The sequence below is a fragment of the Phlebotomus papatasi genome, chromosome 1 (genome assembly GCF_024763615.1).
Source record: "Phlebotomus papatasi isolate M1 chromosome 1, Ppap_2.1, whole genome shotgun sequence".
In the NCBI taxonomy this organism is placed as follows: domain Eukaryota; kingdom Metazoa; phylum Arthropoda; class Insecta; order Diptera; family Psychodidae; genus Phlebotomus; species Phlebotomus papatasi.
This window is the reverse complement of record NC_077222.1, coordinates 98,973,164-98,998,723: the sequence shown is the minus strand read 5'-3', so window position 1 is coordinate 98,998,723 and position 25,560 is coordinate 98,973,164. Positions and strand designations below refer to the sequence as shown.

The 25,560-nt window shown below is 31.7% G+C and overlaps 1 protein-coding gene across 4 annotated transcripts in view; it reads left to right on the top strand.

Annotated features, from left to right (window-relative positions):
• LOC129810016 (rho GTPase-activating protein 7) overlaps positions 1-25,560 on the top strand; it is a 115,820-nt gene that overhangs the window by 69,000 nt on the left and 21,260 nt on the right. For all 4 annotated transcript variants that reach the window (XM_055860239.1, XM_055860240.1, XM_055860238.1 and 1 more), the window contains one exon: positions 9,342-9,413. In XM_055860239.1, coding sequence (XP_055716214.1) covers positions 9,342-9,413 — 72 coding nt within the window. The remainder of the gene's footprint in view (positions 1-9,341; positions 9,414-25,560) is intronic.

The following is a 25,560-nucleotide window of genomic DNA, read 5'->3' as shown; positions in this document are numbered from 1 at the left end:
GCGAGAACAGTAATCGTCGTTGTTCAGTTGTTTTCCTCACAACAATGTGAAGATCGTCACATTTTGACACTTGGGCACTTCGAAATTCGAACAGGATGTAACTTCCGCCACATTGCGAAAGTATTAATAAGTAAGAAAGTCTCGTTTTTGGATCTTCAAATAGATTTTCGAATTTTTCCATACTTATAATTACCGAGTTCCTTATGCGTTTGACAGCTGTCGAAAGCTAAAATAGAGAAACTTTGAATTAAAGGATTTACGTCAAAAATGTCTTTTTTTTCAAATAATATTAAGGTAAAGTGCTCTGAAGTCGACCGGTTCCTCAATTCGACCGGTAGAGTTATTTATTCAATTCATTTATATTTGCATTAATATTTGGCGTATGATCTAACATTAATAGGTCAATTATTCCATAAATAAATATGAATCAGTGACAATTTTATAGAAATTCACCATCAAACATTCAAATATTGACCATCGGTCGATTCGTGGAACCGGTCGACTCGAGGGCACTTTACCTTACTTGTTATAAATTCTACGTAATTTTCTTTCAGAATTGAAAAAAATATAACATTATGTATCATAAACATGTTCTAAAAACGTTTAGTCTATATTTTTTAGTATAACATAATAAAAGATATTAGGATCAAGCTATAAGGGCGTAATTTTATTTATATACAGTTAGGGATCGTGATTTTTATGAGGATGTTTTTAGATCATTTTTTAAAGCTTAATAATAATTTAATAAAACGCACAAAAAACTTTGTAATAATAATTCTCTATTAGCATTAATTTTAGGCCTTATAGAATACAAAAAACTTATGGTTTTTCTCATTTTACAATGATTTCCTTGATATTTTAAATATCTAATGTACGTGATGATATAGTTAATTTTTGAAAAAAAATTAACTATATTATACGTTAGTTAATTTTTGAAAAAAAATTAACTATATTACCTGCTTTACCTAATTAATTTACGATTAAAATATTTAATAGTTTCATTTCTTTTTTTTTATATCTTTGTTATGACGTGAAAACCTTAGGGTCGAAGGAACACATCTTCGACAGGAAACCCCTATTAACACGTTTGTCAAAATGTTGAAATTTATTTAATGCATCCAATAAAATCTGAGTAATATAACGTTTTTTTCATTAATCTGCGCTTTTCGGTAAGGATAAGTATTCGAATTTCGTATTCCAATGATACAGAGTAAGGTATCAATAAGTCCTAACACGAGTTCCTAAAGTGTAAATAGGTGTTCCTTTCACCGTAATTTCCGAATTTCAATAAAAAGATTCTACATGAAAATTGTTTTTATTTAATAAATTTTGAAAAATAACTTTAGATAAAGATATTTTAAGAGCTCAACTTAAAATTATTATATTTTGAAATTTATTTGAGATATATGATTCTTAAACCTGAACAATATAAGATCCTAATTTAAGCTCTCTAACCCCTAAAAACTGTATTAGATTGTACAATAATTTTATTAAAAAAAATCAGTGAAAATAAAAATTTAAAGGCTTTAAAATGATTTTAATGCATGAAAATAATAAAATATTCTTCGAAAAGAAAACCGTTCTGGACCGTATTGAAATTACTAGCATCTTAATTGTTTTATGCTCAATTATGCATTACTTTTTGTCATAAAAAAGTTATTTTTTTATTTACACACAAAAAAATATCTTACTGATTGAAAACGTTTATCCGTTTACCTAATGCTTTCGGTACACCTTTCAGATCGGTATAATTTCATGAAATCAAAATTTCCGTCCCTTTCTTTCTCAAAATATTGGCTTAAGTTTATCCCATTCTTTCGGACTCAAAATTGGACTGAGGTAAATTTAATTTGGTGTGATATTCAAAAGAAGAAGAAGAATGCGAAAGAGTAGAATAGACATAAGCAAAGCTATTAAGAAAGAAAGGGATGTGAATTTTGATTTTATGAAATTTTTCTGATCTAAAAGGTGTGTCGGAGCCATAAAGAATTATTTTAATTTTTAATAAGGTGAACATTTTTAATTAAAAAATCAAATTCGTTAGTAAATATTTCAAAATTTTTAGCATACAATTCAATTTTGATCAATCAAAAATTCCATATTTGTCCTTAATGGCTCCTGCACATCTTTTATAACAGGAAAATTTCATTAAATCAAAATTCAATTTTTTTCTTTCCCCAAAAGTTTTGCTTATATATACCCTACTCTTTTGCACTCCAAATTGGATTGACGTGAATTTAATTCGTCGTGATGTTTATAAGAAGAATAAGAGTGTGAAAGAATGGAACTGACGTATGCAAAACTTTTAAGACAGAAAGGGATGCAAATTTTGATTTCATGATACTGCCCTAGTCTAAATGTGCTGAGGGGCAATCAAAAGTTCAAATTTGTCATCCATTTAAACCGAATCAGCAAAAGTAAACTGATACAAAATTTCTTTTTATTCATTTTCACAAAAATATTTCCTAATTATTATTATAGATTACCATTTTGTTATTTGCTTTTTGTATACTGATTAAGTTCCATTTTGAGTGATTTTTTTTAAACGCTATTTTTCTCATATTTCTAAAGGAAACTAGGCTCAGACACAATGTTAATATAGACAAAACAATTGCGGATCTAAATTAAATTATAGCTAGGTCCAACTTCCTTTAGAGATGTGCGAAAAATAGCATTTTCAGTATAGCCACACCTTCCCCTACTGATCAATCTACTGCAACTTTTTTCTAAATTTCTTTACTTTAAAACTAATACCTTAATTTTTATAAATTGAGAAACTTTTCTTTTAATTTTTTCACTATCATAATTACCTTCCAAGAATCTCATTTTATAAACTTTTCTAAATTTAATACAAAAACAAGCCAATATGATAAAACCAAATTTCAAATTACAAAATCTAACGGGCTCTTATGAAATTTATGAGAATTTATTTGAAAATGAAAGCATTGAGCACTGAGCAAAAACCTATGACTTCCCCCTCGTCTGTCTATGTGGTATTCTAAATACATCTTTTTCTAACATAAATTTTTGTATATACACAACAATTTTATTCCCTCGAAAAATTGTAAACATTCACATGATATTTTTAGCATAAAAAATTTTGGGGCTATTTCGGTATACAATTAATAAATAGCGTGATATGTTGACCTTTCTCAATTTGTACACCACATTTTCTTAAAAAAAAAAAGAGAATTGTACAATGTACATCACTATAAACTCAAATTCTATTTATAGTTTCAATTGTTTCATATCCAATTGGCATATTATCACGTAAATCTAGCAAAAATTGACCGGATCAATTTTGGATGAAATTATACCAAAATTTGCAATAAATTTTCTATTAATATTTGATGATGGTGCAATTTGGCAGTGATTTGCGAGTGTAAAGACTTGAAGAGAAGTTTAAAAAAAATGCTCAGTTTTATTGTTCAACCTCGAGAATATTTCGAAGGAAATCCAACGAAAGTCGTCACAATGGTCAATGGTGTTATATTTTAATTTGGTATCTGTCTTTTTGGTACAAAGTTACAATGATCATTTACCTCAGGTTCTCGTGGCATTTTGTACAATTTTCTGTCCGTGGCACACAAAAGGCCCAAAGCCCGTTGCACCGCAGAGGAGTTAATAAATTTTGAACAATATTTCGTATGTTGCAAAGAAAATTTTTTAGGTGTCACGACGAGACGAATAATGGTTGGGAAGTGAAATTTGTGCTTCATGCACTTTGTGTCATGTAACATGTGATATACAAGAGAGACTCTGCCTTGGACATTGAAACAATTTTAAAAGTAAATAGCAAAGTGTTGCGAAGATAAGGCCCAGGAAAAGTGAAATGGAGATTGTATCTAAAACAAACAATATTCCCATACTTATTGGCCCAGACATTTGAAATAATACTCCTAACGACTACTAGAAACGCGCAATTCTTGGTAATATATTTCTTGCGAAAGCCAGTTTCTTATCTCCGAATACATGCGTTACCTTTCCGTGTTACTCATTTGCCAGAGTGGCGATCCCACAAGTAAATTGCAATATTTGATAAGCGTTTATTTTCACTTTACTAACATTCAACATTAACAATGTTTTTTTTCTTACTTGTTAAATTTTGTCGAAGAAGTCAAACACGAAACCAATTCCATTGAGCAAATTTCGGATGAGAATATTAGGAATATATCATTGCGGCTTTTGAGAAGCTGTTTTATTGCTCATAAGGGAAAGTGAGGCTGTTTTGAACTTGGAACTTGGACTTTTGGAATTTTATAAAATCAAAATTCGAATTCCTTTCTTTCTTACACACTTTGCATATGTCCATCTCATTATCTCGCAATCTCCTTCTTCTTTTAAACATCAAATCTTGAGAACTATATTTTGTGTACAATTGACAGCGCCATCTACTGAGTTTTCTTGTCATAGTGCCAATTTAGTTAGCATTCCGTTTTAATGAATTTTTCCATCTGTTTCTTATTTTGATTTCTCAGTGAAAATATACAGTAGACTCTCGCTCAATCGGCTCGTTTTCAATCGGGCGAAAAATTTTGTTGGCAATTTTCACGCTTGATTTTGAAACAAATTAGCTCAAATTCGCTGTAGTTCCTTTAATTTTATCGTAATTCTCTATAATTGAGCGCTATTTGTGGAATTTACAATGACTTTGACGCCCAAATCTCTCGATAACCTGAATGACATTTTACCCCATATGCCGGATTGACAGAGAGTCTACTGTAATCATAAAATTAAAATAATTCAGGAGGAGTCTTGCAGGAGATTCTGCAACGATGACAATGTCATATAACAAATTTTCGTAGTTAATTCGGAAATATAATAACATTAAAGGCCAGTGAGCATCGAATAGCCATTCCAAGGAGCTCTATGGCGCTCTCAGTAAGTGATGTGAATCTGATTTTGAATTAATTTATCCTAATTTACGACATGAAATTTGTAAAATTTGTCATATGACCTTGTCATACTGTTACAGAATTTCCATACTGGGATGAGAAGAATAATGCATATAGTGAAAGAAAATTCCGGTAAAAGCGGAAAAAATTCCGGAATTATTCAGAAAAAAAGTCTAGTTAACAATTTAATAAGAGAATTTAAATTTTAAAAAGAATTTACATTTAATTTGTCAATAATGAAAGTCAACGTAAAATTTTTGTGGTTTAATTTCAAATTATCTATTACAACAACAACTAGCGGTACAGAAAAAGTATTCGAATGTTTTGAAAACGTTTTGTAATAGGGAGAAATGGAGTAACTTTAAATTTGGGAATCTTTGAAATAGGGTTTTTTCACTTATTTTTAAATGGAACTCGAACCTATCATGATATCATTTACCTCTAGAAATTAATTTTGTTGCTAAATTACCAAAAACTACAATATGATACAGCTTAACTCCATTTAAAAAGAAAAGAAAACAACCCTATTTCAAAGCTGTGCCTATTCAAAGGTACCCCACTTTCCCCTATGTAAATTTCGTTGCTAATATCAATCAATTTCGTTACACAGCGTAACTATCTCTTGACAAATTTATACGAAATAGTACTTTTTTAGATTTAAGTTTTATTTCTTATAGTCAGATTTGGAACAATAAAAATGATGACTTCATTTCGATTGCTCAGAATAAGACTCGAACAACTCTATTTTTTTTTACAAAATTAGTCTTTTTCGATTTTTGGAAACCCCTTGATATCCTCTATCTTCTTTATGAATATTACATCTGAAAGCTAATTATTTTCACAAATATAAGTTTCTTAAATCGTAAAAAGCCTATACTTATAGTCCGTAAAGTCTTAGCTTCAAATCGATCTCCTGTAAAATTGACCATTAGTGAGTTGTTCAAGACTTATTCTGAGCCACCGATATAATCATGTTCCTCTGTTAAACGTAAAACGGTAAGATCACCTTCCGGTTTTCAATAACCCCGCATAACTGAAGACCATCTAGTACTATCTTTTTAACGTATCAATTACAGAGCCATCAATTTCATTACACAATACACAATATAAAGCTGTGGTTACCAATCACAGGGCTTTTAAAAATAATTAAAAAAAAAACACAATTTTTTATGATTTTTGAAACACCTTTTATTTTACTAAAATTTTATAATACATATTTTTTAATGTGGATTATAAAGAACAACTTTGAAAACTGATTGTGTTTCGTGTTTTTTGTAGATAAAATTATCATTAATAATCTCTTTATTCTTTGATGATAATATTCAAACTTTAAATATAAATCTTAAAACCGTTCTTTTCTTTTGAAAAAGCTTAAAGATGTAAATTAAATAATTAGTATCAACTAAAATATTTTGGATTCTAAGTTAAAGGCTAATGATGTGTCATCTATTTCAATCTTGCTTTAAAATTTTCTGTATTTGAAGTTTTAACCGTTTAAGAACGAATGGGACACTGGAAGCCTAGAAACGAAAACAAACTTTTGACTATAGAAAGTTATTTTACCCTTTAAATTTAAATAGTCAAAAATGGTATTATTATGGCACAGATGTATACCATTCGTCCTTAAAGGGTTAAAAGTTCATCCTGAGCTTCTTTAAAATTAAAGAAAGCTCAAAGGGTAACTCGTATTGAGAAACTCTCGAAAATTGTCCGAGAAACTCATTGCGAAACCCAAGAAACTCCAATTTTGCTTCGCGAAATCCGCGACACCTAATTTTTTCCCTCGTTGAAGTTGCCATATTTTACCTCAGACTTATAGAAATTCTACATTAAGAACTTAAAGATCTTTATTGAAGAATTAAAATTAACCTTTGGAGGTCGATTTAAAATTTTAATTATTAAAAATTTATTTCAGAATTGAAGGGTTTGAATCCGCATTTAAATGCTGATTTGTATTTTCCGATAAATATTTTTATAGATCCGACACACCTTTTAGACCAAGAAAATTTCATAAAGTCAAAATTCTCATCACTTTCTTTCTTAAAAGCTCTGCATGTGTCTATCCCACTCTTTCGCACTCTTCTTTTTCTTTTGAACATCACACCAAATTCAATTTAGTTTAGTCCAATTTTGAGTACCAAAAAGTGGATAGATTTACGCAAATCTTTTGAGAAAAAAAGGGACGTGGAATTAAATTCATTTTTAAATTTTAGGTAATTTTAATTTTTTAATTTTAAACCTTTAAATACAAAATAATTGAAGCCAAAATTGGAGGAAATGAAGCATCATTAACCTTTTACTCAGCATAAGAAATCTTGAATTTCGACAATAAATATTTACCTTAAATCCTTATGGCTACGGCACACCTTTTAGATCCAGAATATTTCGTGAAATCAAAATTCATATCTATTTCTTTCTCACACGTTTTACATATGTCTATCTCATTCTTTCGCACTCCAAATTCGATTGAGCTAAATTGAATTTGTTGTGATGTTCAAAAGAAGAAGAAGAGTGTGCAATAATGAGATAGTCATACACAAAACGTGTGAAAAGGAAAAGGTCGAATTTCGACTTCAGCAAATTTTCCTGATCGAAAAGATGTGCCGGAGCCATTACCTCAGAATTGGATAAAAGAACTTAAAAATAAATAGAAGTGAATGGCATCTCACTGAAAATTAAAATAACAAAATTTTATAAATAAAAGAGAAAATAATTAAAATAAATTACATTTAATATTTATTAAATTCAATTTAAAGTACAGAGTGTAGTAATTTATTCATGGCATCGAGTAATTTAACATCACAACTGGTTAGAAAGCTTGCTAATTTTATGTAGCCATTATCGATAACAGCTTATCATAATTTTCAATACGCAATATTGATATTTTTAATATAGTTCTTACAGTTTTATTTTAAAACTTTCAAAATATGTTTTTTCCTAATTTTTCTTATTAGTTCCTATCAACTTTCTTCTCATGATCTTTACTTGCACTGTGTCCGGTCAGTTTACGCCAAAAGTTCAAATATCGATTCTTGGATTTATCTTTGGACTTTGGTTTTTCACTGCTGATTTCTTTCTGGACAACTTCTACTCTTTCCACTTTTTCTATTTCTTTCACCGGCTCAACATTCACAATCGATGTCACTGCTTCAGTTTCATCAATTTCTTTATCACCATTTTCATTTTCATGTGACAATTTTGCTAATGGCTTGTCTTCCTCACTAACCCCATTGTCTTTATCCACCAAATCGACCTTATCATCTGGCATATCCATTAAATTCTGATCAGGCTGATCAGTGTCGATTTCGAGATTGGAATTGTCAGTGGAATGCTGGTTGTAATCTACTTTGGCAGACATGCTGCGCTGGAAGAGGACGGTGTATCCTTGGAGATTTGATGAGCTATTCCAGGTGCCAATGTTGTTGTATCCGTAACTATTCCTTCTCTGAAGGACAGGTTTTAGTTGGGGAACTTCCACAACAATGTTTGACTCTGAACTTTTTTTCGCGTTGAGTGCTCTCATGGACTCCAGGAACTTCTTCAGAGGATCTTCATCACTCAATTGATCTGCGAATTGTCTTTCGCGCTCCTCTTTATCCTGTTCAGCCAGTTTGTTTCTATACTTCAATGACATTACGTGCCTGGAAGAGACTGGAGTTCCTGGAACACTCAAATCGATATTTTTGAATTCCTCCTCTTCAGCTTCACGATCAATTCGACTCTTTCCGGGAAGCGATCTCCGGGCCGTTGATCCTCTGTTGAAGGGCGCTCCATTGGTGTCCGTGAGGAATCTATACTTGGCCTGTTTATTCCGGTCGAATGATCTGCCCCCGGCTATTCTGGCTTCACGATCTTTAACGGCAAAACTGTATTCACTCATTTTCTTCTCACCCACAAATCATATGACACTCTTCTCTTTGATATTTTTCAGCTCACTGCTAACTTGAAATTAAAACCGAATGTGATATTGTGATTTATTTTGAAGACGATGTTCCACATCGAACGTATTTATAATAATTATGAAAGACGAAAAGATAAGATAGCGCACAATCTGCAATGACACATTGGTGATAGGCAACACACCTTTAACTGAAAAATAACACCTCGATAGGCAAATATACTTTTTTTTCTGGGTCTCCTATTGATTGTCTTTTGTGTGTCCTCTGGGATGTCTCTGTATGACATCAAAGGGATTCAATCTCATATACGTAACCCCAATGTTAATTTTACATAAGGGTATCCTTCCCACTTCTGCTAAACCCATGTACACCATAGCTTTATGGAAGATATTTATATCTCCATCCACTTCTTTTCACCATAAATTGACTGATTTTATCTTATCAGAATCACATGAATCGATGGCTTCATGAATGAATAAATGTTTCAACCAATAAACAGCCATGTTGTATATTGTAATTTATTTTTCGATCTTCTTTTTTTTTGCAGAAATTGAAGCCATTGAGGCTTGTAAATGGCTTCGTGCTGCTGGTTTTCCACAATATGCCCAGATGTATGAAGGTGAGATTACAACATTATTTTGCATTGACTTCCTAAGCCATAAAAAAACAAACCCACTTTAATTGTTCAATTTAAAATAGTTTTACTCAAGCGATTATTCATTAAAATATAGTTTTATGATTTTCTATAATACATAACCACATAGTTAAATTATAAAAAAATGAAGGTTTTTGGGGTTTATAATATTTTGCAATATTGTTTAGAAAATTATCCTTAAAGGATTTTACAAATATTTTTATTAGATTTTTATAAAATTTAATAGTGTTCCAAATAGGAATAAAAATATATTTTTTAATATTTTTAATTAATACATCATAATATCTAATCCTATCCAAAGAATCGCTGAAAGGTAATCTTAAACGGTCTTCAGAATAAAAGTTTAGAGTTTAAGAAGTTTCTCCAAATGGTTAATCTCAATTTTATTTTTTAAAAGACGGGTATTTTGATCCTTAAGATTTAATAAAAAAAAACAGTACATTTTAAGATATTCGAAACTAAAAAAAGACATATAGGACTGGGTAAAACTTGCAATCCGAATCCGAAATCGGTTTTAAACAGTAGTGTTTAGGTTCAAAACTGTGGTTTCTGACTAACCATTTAAACCTGTTTCTTATTATCTAGCAATGTTCCTTATTGTCTAGCAATAATAATAATTACTATATTATTGTTATTATTATTACTTATGCCCAACGCACAATAACTTTTGTTTTGTTGACATGTTTTTGACATTTCAGTGAGAGTGAGAGAGACCTAAATGTAGTCATCTCGCTCACTCTTATAGGCAGTTCCGAAAACAAGTTTACAAAACAAAAGTTATTGTGCGCTGGGCATTATTGTCTAGCAATCCTAAACAGCAAGCAATTTATACAGTTTCACAAAATCGGACATTTGTCCTCAATATCTAATCTTAGGACAATTTTTTTTCCAAAAATCTTGTCAGACAAAAAATAGAAAAATTAAGCCATATAGCTAATCCTTAGGTCTAATTTCTCAATAGACAATTTTTTCTGGAAAATTTATTACTTGGAAGTTGATCTAGCATAATATTTTTAAAAAAAAAATTACTGAAAATGTTTTTGATTTACAAATTTGACAACTTTTGGAACCTCTTTGTGTTTTTAATTAATTTCACCCATAAGTCTTTTCTGAAATTTGAGGCATTAGCCTAAGTATAAAAATATGGCATTGTATAAATGAGCAGTAAAAAGTTAAAATTGATAGTAACAAAAAAACTTGAAAGAGTGATATTATCGTTCAAATTTTGGCAAAGGGAAAATAAAGCGGTTTTCATTCTATCTGCAACAATTTTAAATGTTAAATATATAAATTAGACCCATTTTCGTAAAGATTGAAGTTTTTTACTGACCATAATTAGATATTTTACTGCTCATTTTGAATTTTTTACTGCTCATTTGTTTTTTGCCTTAAAATATAAATGGACCAAATTCATTTAGAACACATTAAAAAATGAATTCTTCGAAGTTCGAGTCATCCGAAGGTAGTGCACCTTCCCATATCACTTCTTCCAATAGAATTTTTCTCATACAAATTTTTGTATAATATTTATAATCACTTAGGCTTTCTATATTTAAAATAAATATTATAATTATTAGTTTTTTCAATAACATAGAGAAAAACATAACAATTTTTATGGTTCCAAAAATTTATACTCCATCTGTCCCGAAATAAGTCGTACATTCTTTCATATAAAATGTACTAGCAAACGTACGACTTATTTCGGGACAGAAAGAGTAAAATTCTACTATTGTTCTTGATGCCAAAGACAATATGGTTAGAATGCGAGCTTTAAAATTTCTTTTCTCTCGAATAGATTTTTTGAAGATAGAACCAGAGAGTTAATAAGCATGGTATAAGGTACTATGCACAGAAACCAGCTGTTTTTAGGCTTATTTTTTAATTAATCAGGAAACCTGTGAACAAATACAGAAAATTACAGTGGTGCCTCTCTATATGCATAGTTTGGGACTTTTTTTTTTTTAAAAGTATATGCACAACTTTTTTTGAATATGCACAACTTTTTTTGAAATCCCTAACGGTTGTTTTTCTTTCTTTTAATAAATCATTGTTTTTATTTTTTTTATGATTTCCCGTGTTATTTTAACTATAATACGGGACAGAAAAAGTAAAATTAATAAAATTAAAAACGAGAATAATTAGTTACCAAGAAAATAATTTCCTTTATTTACTGTGTCAAAATGTAAACAAATTGATTTTGAATGCAACCGACACAAAAGCTGTGCATCGTCACGTTATGCATATAGAGAGACAGCACTGTACCTTTTGAAAGCTTTGTTAAATAAATCAGTATGTTTCCTCGCTATCCATCGCCCGAGGACAGAACTTACGCTGGGAAAAACTTGTGAAGTTTCTATATTTAAAGAATTTTGCACGTTTTGAAGCGTTCTAGAGATTATTTTTTAAGTTTATTTTGTTTTTTTTTTACTATGAGATATTTGAAATTTTAATTGTGATCAATAAACATTTGTTTTTTAAGTGGATTTTGCAAAGAATGTGTTATTAATTTGTAAAACAAAAGTTCATTCGTTTTTTTTATAACACATGATGATCCCTTAGAATTTTTTACACTAATATTTGATTAAAAAAAAATAATAAAAAGCCAAAGAATATCACGATGCAAGATTAGAGTACATGAAAAATTTGAGAATATTGATAATTAAAATAATGGTTAATTACGTAGATAAAAGTTATTGACTAATTCTCCAAAAAAGAAATTGAAAAAATTATTAGGCAAAAACACAATAAAACATTTTTTTTAAATATTATATGATATTTAAAAGAAAAAATCTGACTTCTTTAAAAGTGTGAAATGAATTGCTTTTGCCTCACAGTCCCAGTGGTCCCAGTTTATTTTCACATGGTTATCATAATAATTAAAAAAATTCTAAAAGTATTTTATCCAGGATTTTTCGTTTGTTTTCAAAGAGATTGACAATGAAACCTAAATTTTTCAATTCTATTTTTTGCCTTTCTTATTTGATGATAATAGTGTAACAAGTTCCTCTTGAAGAGCATGTTTATAAATCAAAAAAATAAATCATCAGTCAATAAAATGTCAAATTCTTTGCATAGGAACACTTATTAATTTGAAAATAATATTTTAACGGTTTTTTTTTTAATAAGGGTCTCATTTATAAATAAGTAATAAGAGCTGATTTCTATGCATAATTTTTCTGATTTATTAGCAACTTAATAAAGTAGCCGGTTTCTGTGTATAGCACCTATGATCAGCGAGTGAACTATGAGTATCATCGGCAGCGATTAATCGCCTGTATGATCGGACATTGGCAGCCAGTGAAGCGTTATTACAATAGAATCTCTCAAATTCGGGCATTTGGGATCGAAATGTCACCCGAATTAGACATTTTTTGTTTACCTGCGTACTCATATTAAATTTAAATACTCATATTTATTGTGAATTGCATGTACACCCTTCAATAATGCAAAATCACATCATAACTAAGACAAACTATGGCAAAGTTGAGCATATTAGCTTCATTCGAAAACTTGAAATATGTTGGCAAACTTTTTTCAAATTTAACTGCTGCCCGAATTAAAAAGTAGTCCGAGCGAGAGTCTACTGTAGCAGACCTCTTCAGACCCTGGTTAGGACAGTTTCATTTAAAAGAAACAATATTCAAGTTGGCTAAAAGAAATAATTTTCAAAAATGCTTTTAGAGGGAAATGAGTGAAAATCTTCTTCATTAAAGAAAAATATACAAGTTTTTGGTGAATTAATTAGGAAAGTTGTTCTAAACGTTGTACTTAGAATTTTTGTATGAAAACTTTCCATTCGTCTTTAAGTTTTCTATTAAATTCTCTTAAAACTTATTTCTCAAGAAATTGAATATTAAAATATAATTTGAAAGAACACAACTCGTTCACAGGAGTGGCCATAAGTTTACAAAATCCTCCAAAAAGTTTACACTTATGGCCAAACCCAAGTGATGTGAAATGGTTAGTATTTTTTTTATAAGGAAAAGCTCTAAAATTTGATGGATAAGTTTATTAGTTATTAATTGTAGTTCACACTAGTGAAGTACTTTCTTTGAAATATATTATATAAGGTAAAGTACCCTTTATTCGACCGGTTCCTCTATTCGACCGGTAGATTTATTTATTCAATTTAATTATATTTGCTATAATATTTTGTGTATGATCTAACATTAATAGGTCAATTATTCTTTAAATAATACGAATCAGTGACAAATTCATAGAAATTGATGAAATTCACCATCAAATATTCAAAAATTGACCCACCGGTCGAATAGAGGAACCCGGTCGAGTAAGGGTACTTTACCTTAGTTCATTTTTTTTACACTTTATTTTAAGATGGAACAGAAAATATTACTGTTTATTTTCTGATTTTTTAAATTTATCTTTTGATAATTTTTTTAAAAATAAATTTGGCGGGACAGCTATGTGTATACGATCTGTATAATATAAAGAGGTAATATTTTTCGGAATGTGATATATGGCGATCTATAAAAATAAACCATTTAACAATTAATAAGCGATTAGGTATAATGATACAGTTTTACTGTGTAGCTCAAAGCCTCGACCATAAACCTATAAAGCACTTAAAACCTGTATTAATCATAAGAAACAGAATTATTTTAAATAGGAATATTGCCCTTAATGCCATGTTATTAAATAATAATTTCTTTCAATTAAAATTAAAAATGTCGAATATAAAAATTTTATTCCTTTATGAAGTGTGCAATAATTACTGACAATTGCAACTTTCCCGGAACATTCCAATTCCAGTTAGAATGTGCGACCTCATTTGAATATTAGGCGAAAATTGCTAGTAAAATTTCAAATCATAGTCACGTACTCTAATTGGCTTTACCTCTTATGGTTGTCCATAACTAAATAAAGTCGATTTAAGCTGCAGTTTATTAGGATTACTTTCCATTTCAAAACACAAATTGGGCCATTCCCATTAATTCTGGACAATTTCTCAACCTATAGAATGATTTATTTATGTTTTTAATGTCCATAATCAATTTTATTTGTGAATTTTAAATACCAGGAGACAAAATACTGAATTTATGTCTCCTTATATTGCTTACACACTTAAATCCAATCATTCAGTAGATCTCTCTCTCTTTGTGTATTGTTTTAGAGGTGCGGTGAAGCAAATCACTATCAAAGACGAATTAATGACAAATCAGCATAAAGTGATTCAATTTTCATATCTAATATGGCACATGGAGAGAGTTTATAGTGAGTTGAATAAACAAATTAAATCCATGGAGAATACATTACATGTGCTATGTTTAAACACGTTTGCAAGCTCAACTAAAATGCTATATTTATGGACATTTAGATGGATAATAGTGCATGTGGAAGGTGGTTGAATGGGACTCGTGCGGGGAGTTTTAAAGAGAGACTTGGGCAGAAGAAATAATTCTTTGAACATAATTAAATTGGTAAAGTGTATCGGATTTCTTTGTACACCATATCCATTGTTGAGATGAATCACTTTTCGGACAAAATTGAATTGAGATGCTTCTTTTGGGTGGGTGGGGGGACTTTTTCTTGGGAAAGTCACTCAGTCAGTGCTGAAGACAAGGAAATTAGGCCATTGAGCAGATTTTTAATTTCACTCGAGAGCAAAATGGTATCTTTCCTGGGTGAATATTTTAACCTAGATTTCGTTGTGTTGGTGGTTCGATTGAATTTTCCGCTGTAACCCCATTTTAAAGTCTCCATGATGAATGGGTGCAAATAATATGAAAATTTTGTCGAGAAGGCAAGAATAAATTTACTAATTAGCTAGCATTTGGAATACCATTGCGAAAGAGTAAATTAAAATACGATGCAACAAATGATTCATAGTCAAATGTTGGAAGTTCTCACGGAATTGTATATACCTGTCTCAAGCCCCAAGAAGCATTTAATTCACCAAAAAGTTCAAAAGCTGTGCTAAAAGTTCGTAAAAATTTTCTTAAAGGCATAATTGAACATTTTACAAAATAATTACCATTCCTGTAAAAGTCCTTTTATTTCACCCAAGGAGCACTGCGTGACTAAAGACACAAAATAAAGTCATGAAGACGTTATTGGAACGTTTTCAATGCTTTCTTAGCCGAATGATTAAAATATTGATAATTTAATTTAAGTAAAGAAAATTACTTGAATAGATTAATAATGTTTTTTAATGTATATCAAGATTCCAATAAATATTTTATCGAGAATTAATTTTTAAATCAAAATTTATGTAGTATCATAAAATGTTTATTGAATGATCACTTTGATTCTTAATAATCTACTCATGTCGTTCTTGTAGAAGATCATTGATAGGCTTCTTATAAAAGTCCTTTATAAGTGTTCCATTTACACTACCGGCATTTATAGGGGGCACTTTTAATTTGAAACTGCCTTTTCGAAATAAAAATATCGCACTGAGCTTTTTTCCAGTGCAACCAGTGTCATTTTGCTTACGCTCAGATGCACAAAACATCGCACTGAGCTTTCTCTTATGTGACAATTGCCGACCTTCTGGCGTACAAAAAAATACTTTTTGAAAGTTCAATCAGCAGTGTTCGAATATTTCGAATATCTAATCTTTCGAGGAATGACATGTTTTTTGTACTATCGCTATAGAAAAGTATAATCGACGATGGTGGAACTGAACTCGGTTTTTTAGAACAATTTGTCTTTCCGGTGAGCCTCGAAATCTGGTGATCAAATCCTTTGCATAAAATACACACTTGGGAAACAGAGGGTACGATTAACTTTTTTTGTCGAAACGTTAACGTTTTTAGGTGTAAAAATATATCAATATTTTTTTTGTGAATTTTACACCCGTTTAGCGGTAAAATTAACATGAAATATTGTAATTTTAATCCCGAATACACCTAAAAGAGGTAATACTTACACTGATGTCGGAATTTTACGAACTGAATAACTTTTCAGGCATGTTATTTTTATTTTTTCTGATTTTTTCGAAACCTTGGAGATAGTTTATCGTCTTTGTTTTCTCCAAAATCATGCTTAAGACATTTTAAAATTAATAAAAATATAGACATAGCTTTGGGTAATATTTCGGCCATCTTGATTCTCATACCTAGAAAAAAATATTTTGTAAAATTGTTCGTAAATGTTTGTTAATTGCTATTGGGGACTTACAAAATGCTCGTAAATCGTATAATCAAGAAAAAACTTCGTAAAAGTTCTTTTTTTTTTTCAAAAACGTTCTTCGAAACATGATGAAATGACGAGCATTTTTTGTACCTTAACAAAAATTTGTTTGTAAATGTTCGTAAGCACACAAAAAATGTTCGTAAAATTTTGTCATTTGTTCGTAAATTTTTGCCACACAAACAAAAATTTTCGAGCAAATAACGAAATTTTACAAACATTGTATATTTACGAACATTTATAAACAAATTTTTGTAAAAGTACAAAAAAAATGCTCTTCAAGTGATCATGTTACGAAGAATGTTTGTGAAAAAGTGCAAACTTTTACGAACTTTTGTGTGGGTTACACGATTTACGAACATTTTGTAAGTCCCCAACATTTACGAACAATTTTACAAAATATTTTTTTTCTGTGGTTTCCTTGCTCTTCCGGAATTCTCCGAAAGTCTTTTGCACATCACCTCGTTCATCGAAGTAACATATTTTTATTTTTTCGCATTGCATAGGTAATCTGAAACTGAAAAATCATGGAAATTTCAGGAAGATATGAAGTGACCGAAATTGAAAGCTGGCCAAATTTGGAACAGTAACCCTATATTACAAATATCTTATTTAGATCGTTAATGAAAAAGTGACTAATTTTTAATTCAGTATTCTCCTACACTGAGAAAGATCCGAAAAAGTTAAAATAACATTCCGGAAATGTTTATTATACCCTGCAGTTTTGATCCGAAATAGGTGTAAATATTATGCTTTTTAGGTGCATTGGGGGTTAAAGTTACCCTTTTTCATGTTAATTTTACCATTAAAAGGTGTAAAATTAACATTAAAAAATGTTGATTTATTTTGACACCTAAAATGTGTTAAAGTTATGAGGAAAAAAAGTTAATCGCACCCCGTTTTTTTCTCTGTGCATTCTCTGAAAAATCAGTGGGTTTTCTTCTTCTTTTCCAGAAGTTTCCAGGGTGTTTCTTGGGTTCCAATCTTTCTTTATTGACCTTTTTTCCGCAAGGCTAGCAAAAATTCCCCGGAATTACTAACTTCTTGCCTTATCATAGAAGACCTATGGGTAATTTAATTTCATAAGCAGAGATAATTTGCTACTTGGGTATATCCCTTGCTTGGAGGGCAATGATACTTGAGAGAAAGAAAGATTTCAATCGAGTTTCGGAAGATTGTTCATCGCTAGAATGTGAAATATTTTGATATAAAGAATTTTCTACTTGAGAAAAGTTTCTTGTGGTCGGGTTAATGATCACTTGGTGTGTGCTTCATTTCATTTGATACTCTGACTAATCAACTAGTTGCACCACTTTATGTTTTCAATATAGAGTCCCAAAGGCCCTGATTTCTCGCCTGTAATCGGATTACTGGCTGAGACTTTTATGTTATAAAAAAAAAAGGCAACAAAAAATACTTTTCTTTGTCATGCAAAGCCCATTTATTCACGGTGAAACTGTAAATTTTCACTGAAATACAGTGTAATCACGCAGAGTGACGAAAATGATCGTAAAGAGATCAGTTGCAGAGAGGCAGCAGGTTTACTGGATCCCCATGTGACAATGCCTCAATAAATGGTGAAATTGAGATGTAATCCAAATTCATGACTACCGGAAGTATTTCAGACTAATTTGTAGTCTATTTAGTTTGGAAAATAGAGTTCTTCTACTGCCCTGCCCTCTTTGAATTTAGAATAGTGTTTTAAATGGAATAAACTACATATAATCTGCGTGTTGAAATTGTATGTGCATATATCATGGATTTCCAATAAATTTATCCCTCTGTCCAAGTGTCTTGAAATCTCTGAAACTTGCGTGCATTTGCCCACGAGTTGGCTTGGATGATGGGTGTGCGTTGAAGAGAATGAATCACGACATTTCTCTGTGTGTTGAAAATTTATTCACAAAAAACTGATTTTCTTTCAGTGCATCGCCTCTCGACTTCTTGTTTTGTATACACTATGGAAATGAGTTTGATATATATTTCACACACAGTCGCAGAGATATATTTACCCAACATATAAAATTCATAATTGATACATACTTTCATCTTCACTTTTATATGCGTTTTACCATTGCACTTCGTGCCACCATTTCTTTTCCCAACCAACTAATACATTAAACGATCAATGATCCGTGCGCGATCGTTCAGTTCCAAAGTACAGTGGGTTGCAAAAATTCAATATTTCCATATAAGTAAAATTTTAATACTGAATACACTTAATAATAAATTACAGTGCGGAAACACACCTATCATAGTGCGGGACCTAGGCTTGCTCCAAGAGCGAGATTTGCAGATGTGCATTATTGTTTTCTTTTTATAAGGATGGGATGGAATTAGCATTTTTAATTTATATGTACTGTTAAATTAAGTGTAGATCACTGGACGTGTGAAAATTTTTGGCAACCTCACTGACTTTCTATCTTTTCTACTAAAATTTGTAAGGGTCCCGGTCAAAGTCTCGAAAACTAAAATTCCGAATTCCAAAGTTTTCAATGCCAAAATCCCGAAAGTTAAAATCCCAAATTTGTTGAAATCTTGAAAAACCAAAACACCAAAACCTAAATCCCGAAAAGCCAAAATCCCGAAAGTCAAAATTCCGAATTCCGAAAAAGTGTCATAGCTACTTCCACAATTGCACCCGCCCTTCTTATGGCCTCTACACACTACATTTATGTCCATATTTTCCAGTTTTTCCTATAGAAGTGTAGGCAATTTGCTAAAATATGGACATACATTACTCTAGTGTGTAGATCCCATTAGGCCGGCTTCAGACCTGAGACTCATGCCAGTTCCTTGCTAAGATGGCTTTGTTGGTGATCGAGGAAGACCCAGAAATCTTTTCAGACTTAATTTGAGACTTAGCGCTTAGATTCTGACAACGTGGAAATCTGGCGGGCTGTCAAATGGCATTTTCCGAAAACATAAACAAAGTGCGTTGTCAAACATTTATGTAAAAAAAAAATTCTCTCTCGATCATGGTGGAAAAATTTAATTTTGTGCTTTTTTGTTATCTCAGTTTTTGATTAAAACATCATAAAACACTACCTGTATACGTGTATGATTCTATTTTCATCTCTGTAATGACTGATTTTATGTTTCACTGTGTCACTGCAAGAGTGCATCATCATCGATAAGCCACTAACAAAGCACTAAACCTTCGTTTCAACGAGGACATAGCTAAGTCTCCAAATTTTTTAGCTTCAGACCTATGGCTTGGCCATATGTCTTAACTCCTCTAAAGTCTTACCAATCACGATTTTTTGGAAAAAATTAAATTAGGATTGTATTGTTAAAGATGAAAAACCTATTAGGTTCTCAAAAAGCAATAAAATTGCTTGCTATTTAAGATTTTGAGACCTTCGGAAACTGGGCTAAACCTCTAGTCTGAAGACCGCTTTAGCCACAACTCGATCTTTTCAGACTATGACTCAAGCGCTAAGTCTCAGACAATAAATCTCTAGTCTGAAGCCCGTATTAGAGACACAGGGAAATTTTCTGTCTTTTTTAAAATTATTCTGCACATTTTCCCACAGATAATTTCGTCCTTTCCAGTATTTAAACCTGGATTTTGGCTTTGGAGATTTTGAATTTCGGGGTTTTAATTTTTAGAATTTTGTTTTTTCGGAATTTTGGCTTTTAGGATTTTGGCTCTGCGGGGTTTTGACCCATTCGGGATATCGACTCATTTGGGATTTTGTCTCTTCGGGATTTTGGCTTTTGGGATTTTGACTTTCAATATTTTGGCCGGCATCAGGATCAACTATTATCCTAATGTAAAACACAAGGGGTTCCTAGTGATAAAACAATAAGTAAATATTGTCATGCAAGTGATCTCAGTAGTGATTCAGTACAGATAGAGTATTTTGGATCTATGGCGCAAAAGTCTGTAGTTTGAAAAATAGTTATCTAGTTTGTTATCTAGTTTCACCGGATAAGCTTCCTTATCTGATCATGCACTGCCACTAACCACAAAAAAAATGAAGGAAGAAATATTTCCATTAAAAAGTGTGGCTCTTTGTCAGTCCGTTAATGGACTGCCTAATTTTTCATAATAATAATCCTAGCACAACGGCACACAGAAGAACAAGACCTTCCCGTAAGGGGTGTTTGGTGGTAAGATCAGTGCCGTACTGCAAGGAATGAATTATGGTGATGCTTACTGAATACCGCTTGAACTGGTCCTTACAATTAGTTCATTTAGATCCACAATTAATTTCTTTTATCCAAATTACATCATGTTAAAACCCAGTTTCCATTAAAAATATGCGAAAAAATCGTATAACAATTTAGGTTTTTAAATGACTATTTTTATTTTAGATTTCACAAAGTCCATTATGATATTCAATTCATATTTTATTCATCAGATTAATGCTCTCCTCCCTTCCATTGCGGCCATCACCGTCTAGGCGTTGCTTCCTGAAAGAACTGACTTCTACAACATTTCCATCATTTTCTGACTAATTCGTGTCTCGGCTTATGCCGAGAAACGGCTTAGTTAGTACGAAACTGATGGGAATTTAGTTAGATCATTATTTTTATTATAATTACGGTTAGCCGTCTCTCGACTTAAGTCGTAAAGTGCGTCTAGGGCATAAGATTGCTTGGAAGACTGTAGGCTGAGCTGAGTGAGAACTGAGATGTTTGATTTCAAGCCTATTTTTTCCTGCTCTAGTAAGATAAGCGGCGTTTAAATTTTTGAGTGTGAAACGAATATCTACTGATACTTTAAGAACTTGTGTCATCACCTATTGACATCCTTTCGTTAACAAGGATATGAAAATTAGACTAAATAAATTTCAATATTTGACGAAAGTGTCAATACTGATCCCTGTCGAAGAGGTGTTCCCTTGACCCTATAATATATAAATTTTAAAAAAATTGATTACCGTGCATTAAGTATAAATACTTTCGCTTTTCACTGTGCCGTGCTTTGGTCAATTCTTGTGCTGAGGTTGTTGCATTTCGTGGTAGATATCGCCGTTTTTGATGATCGCGCGCACAGTCAAAAGCTCAAACAGATCGTCGATCGCGAAACGCAAGTCAACACTGCATTCAGTGAGTTTTTGACTCTCGCGCGAGATCAATCGTGATTTCCTTGGTGCTCCGGCCTTTTAAACTGAAAATCCCCTACAATTGCTCTATTGATCGGCTTGTGACTCCCCATGTTACACAGCTGGAGAGGAGGTGATGAATTAATTTGAATTCAATTGAAATGCAAAGTTTTAGAGGTAAAAAAGCAGTTTTTTTTATATATATATAGTCAGCCTTCAAGTTTATTGATGATAGTGAACAATTGGAGGCAAAAAAGAATCCATTTCTCCAATCCATTCAATTATTCTCAATGTAGGAGGTTCATAAACTTGTTGCATTTCATCTAGAAACAACAATATAGTGTATTTCTATTCAGGAGATATACCACAGAACTCGTGCCAGAGACCAAGAGTTGAGCAATATATATTTATCGATATTGGTGCAAAGTGTGGAATCAATATTTGAATTATCTTGGGTATACAATTTAGAGCATCTTCCAGGGAGGATGTCGAGACTTTGGAATGACATAGAACAGATATATTTGCAATTTCAGTTTGCACTTGTTGGCTCTATATAGGAGTTTATTTATTTGAATGAAGACCTGTCCTCATCTTTTGCCAACATTGTGGTCCAAAGCACACCTTATAATTTCCAGGGTAACCACATTGGAAGAGAATATGTGTGTACCTAACACCCTATATATACATAAAATGAAAATTCTAAATGGTATCTCTTAACAATGCTTAGAGCATTTTCATGCGACATACCTCATGCTATGTCTGTCCTATTAATATCATGAACATTCTCTCTGTGACAAAACCAACCCTTTTGTTGTATTTCACCATCACCTACCACCCTCCGCCTCCGTGACAAACTCCTCGTGAAATGTCCCAATGGTGGTATAAAACATCCTCTGCCCCACCAGCAATTCCCCAGAATTAAACTTTAAGGGATATTTCATGTGCAATTTTAATGGATGAGACTGATGTCCGCAAAGAGTTATTTCTGTGCTAGAATGCCATTTATTGACTCTATCGTCCACAGCTAAATAGATCACACTACAGAAGGACTTTTAGCATTCAAATGAGGGAAAGTTCGCAATGCAGGACGCTTCCGAGAGCCACCCACAAAGTGAAGTGTACTCTAGAGCCAAAAATAGCTTAATAGACATTATACACCACACTTAATTATTCATGCTTCGAAACTTATGCACTCTCATCGATGGTTGCATATTAAATTGACAGAGGAAAACTCTCAAAAGCTTTCAGGTGGAAAGTTCTGTTTGTATGCTAAAGGTTCTTCCTGGGCAAAAGTGCAAAGAAACTCCGGTCTAAAGAAGTAGGGTAAAGTGATATAATTTAAAATTAGTGTTATAAGTTGGACAATTCGCCGATACAAGTTGGACATGGCTTTTTTATTGATAAATACAGTACGAAATTTGTTTTTAAGCACAAGGAACCAAATTATAAAATTAAAGCATTAAAAATATACAAATAAAAATGAATTACTAAATTTATCAAGACAAAAAGCCTTGTCCAAATTGTACCATTGATTGTCCAACTTGTACCACTGTCCAACTTGTACCACTTTATCCTAACTTTACAGAGTGCATCCTAGTTGTGCTCTAAAAAAATATTGATAATCCATTAGCGCAGCTATTAATTTTCTAGCTGAGATTTTTTACAATATTCTTTTAAACATGAATCTTTCATAATCAACTATTAAAAATATTCCTGATTTCTAAAAATAATTGCTAAAGGCATACCGCATATCCATCCTAGGATGACTCAAATTGTCAACCAAACTTGCTATAAAAAGAATCGTCCTGGTTCAATAACCTCACGTAGAGGAAGTCTTTCAGACTTCGCATATAGGGTAAGATGGGGTAATTCGCAACCATGTGTATTTTGGAATTGTGAGATTTTCTAAAACTGATTTAGATTATCAAAGAGGAAAAGAAATCCACAAAGAAGTACAAGACTTTACATTCGACACTATTTCTTCATTTTTTGTCCCTTTGCCATCCAAAACCGTAAGGAAATCTCAAAGTTCCAAATTAGACATAATTCCAAATTGTCCCATTTTACCCAAACATATCTTCGAATACTTTATATTTTTCGCATATTTATTTAAAAGTGTTTTTTTGACTATCAAAACTGATCTTCGAATTTTTTTTAAACTACAGCTGTGAATGAAACAAAATGGCTTTCTGTTTGCACAAAATGTTGATGTTCGAAAAATTCAAACACAATTTCGAATTTTCGTAATAAATCGTGGGGGAAATTTCCATTCATCTTCAGTGGAAATTTTCAGAGTCTTCTGATAATTGAAGAGTGTTTGATGCTGTGTCTCCGAGATATTTGTATGAGCACTCTGGAACCCTCCCGCCAAGTTTGTAAGATCCCCCAAATAAAGAAACCCAGTGATCTTCGTGATCTTTGACGTCACTCGACCACTGAGGAAGACACGGAGCGTGTCGAAAGCTCTGGAGAAGAATGAGTTTTTTGATCTTTTTGGGTTGAAGGCTCCGCAGCTTGTGTTGCCGCGTCCGGACGGAGCTTCCCTCCGAAAATTTCCACTTTCGTAATAAAAGTTTATGAAATATCATTGTGAGAAACTGTCCGAGGTCATGAAATGAAGAAACTGTCATAAGCCTCGTTGCCTTGAGTTACTTCACAATGACGGAAAGGTTGAGCTAGTCTGAAAAATAAGGTTGACATTCAAAACACTTCGAAATTCGAATAGAAAATGTTTGAGACATCAAACGGACAAAACGAGAAGCAAATATGTTTTGTCTCTGGCTTTTTAAACTGATCTTCTAATATCTTTTCAAACTTTTCTTTTCGGATATGAACGCTCGAAACGGCGACAAAGTGGCCTTGGCGTTCGAAAATGTATGCTCCTTTACTTCGTAAAACATCGTACGTATAGGAAACAAAATATTTCGAAAAGTATTTTTTTGGGTAAAATCATTAAGAATTATGACTTTTCAGCACACATGATTAAGCTTTTTACCAATAATAAAGGAGTTCCTAGAAATTATTTTTTGATCTTTGATTTTTTCTGAAATGTACAACTTTTTTTTGGAACGGAATTAATGATAAATTTAAAATGGCATAACGCAGCTATTTTTTTTACAAATTGCATATACCTTTATATTGTCGTGTATAATATTTTGAATAATGTACTAAAAATACTGGGAAAGAACGCTTATATTTTTAAAATCAACTCCTTACAAATTAATTAATATATGATTAATACGAGAATAAAAAAAACACAAATGAGGGCTTTGGAGACGTTATCAAACACGCGTTTTAACGTTTATTGTATTTAAATTATTTTTATTAAACTAATACAAACCGTTGTGAACCGGTAAAAGGTAAATGATGCGAAAGTACTTTTAAGGTATAGCATCCAAGTCACGAGTTCGAGAACTTCGCAAAGCCTAGGACGCTTTGCCACCCCTATTATCTTTATTTATCTTCGCATTCCAGTTAAATCAAAAATCCATTTATATTGAAAAGTTTTAATAAAGAAATTTTATTTAAAGCAAATTCTGAATTTTACCATTGTACCCTATTTATAAAGTAGAAGAATATCCAAATTCAAGTTAGTTCTCGCATTCATCTATAAAAAAAACTTAACCGGAGAAGAAGATTTTAAAGTTTTAATAAAATCTGTCCTAGGTGAAAGTGCCCATGCTTCATACGATCCCAAGCCTCGTAATGACTAAATTTTTCCTGTGTTTTTCAATAAATGTAACTCATCGCACGTGGAGTAACATTTATTCAGAAACATAAGAAAAATTTAATCATTAGGGGGAAATGGGGCACCTTTGAAATTGGGCTTTTTTCAAATGGAACTGAGCCCTATCCACTGGTAAAAATGAAAAGATTCCTGGGGATCCTTTGAAAGTATCCCTAAT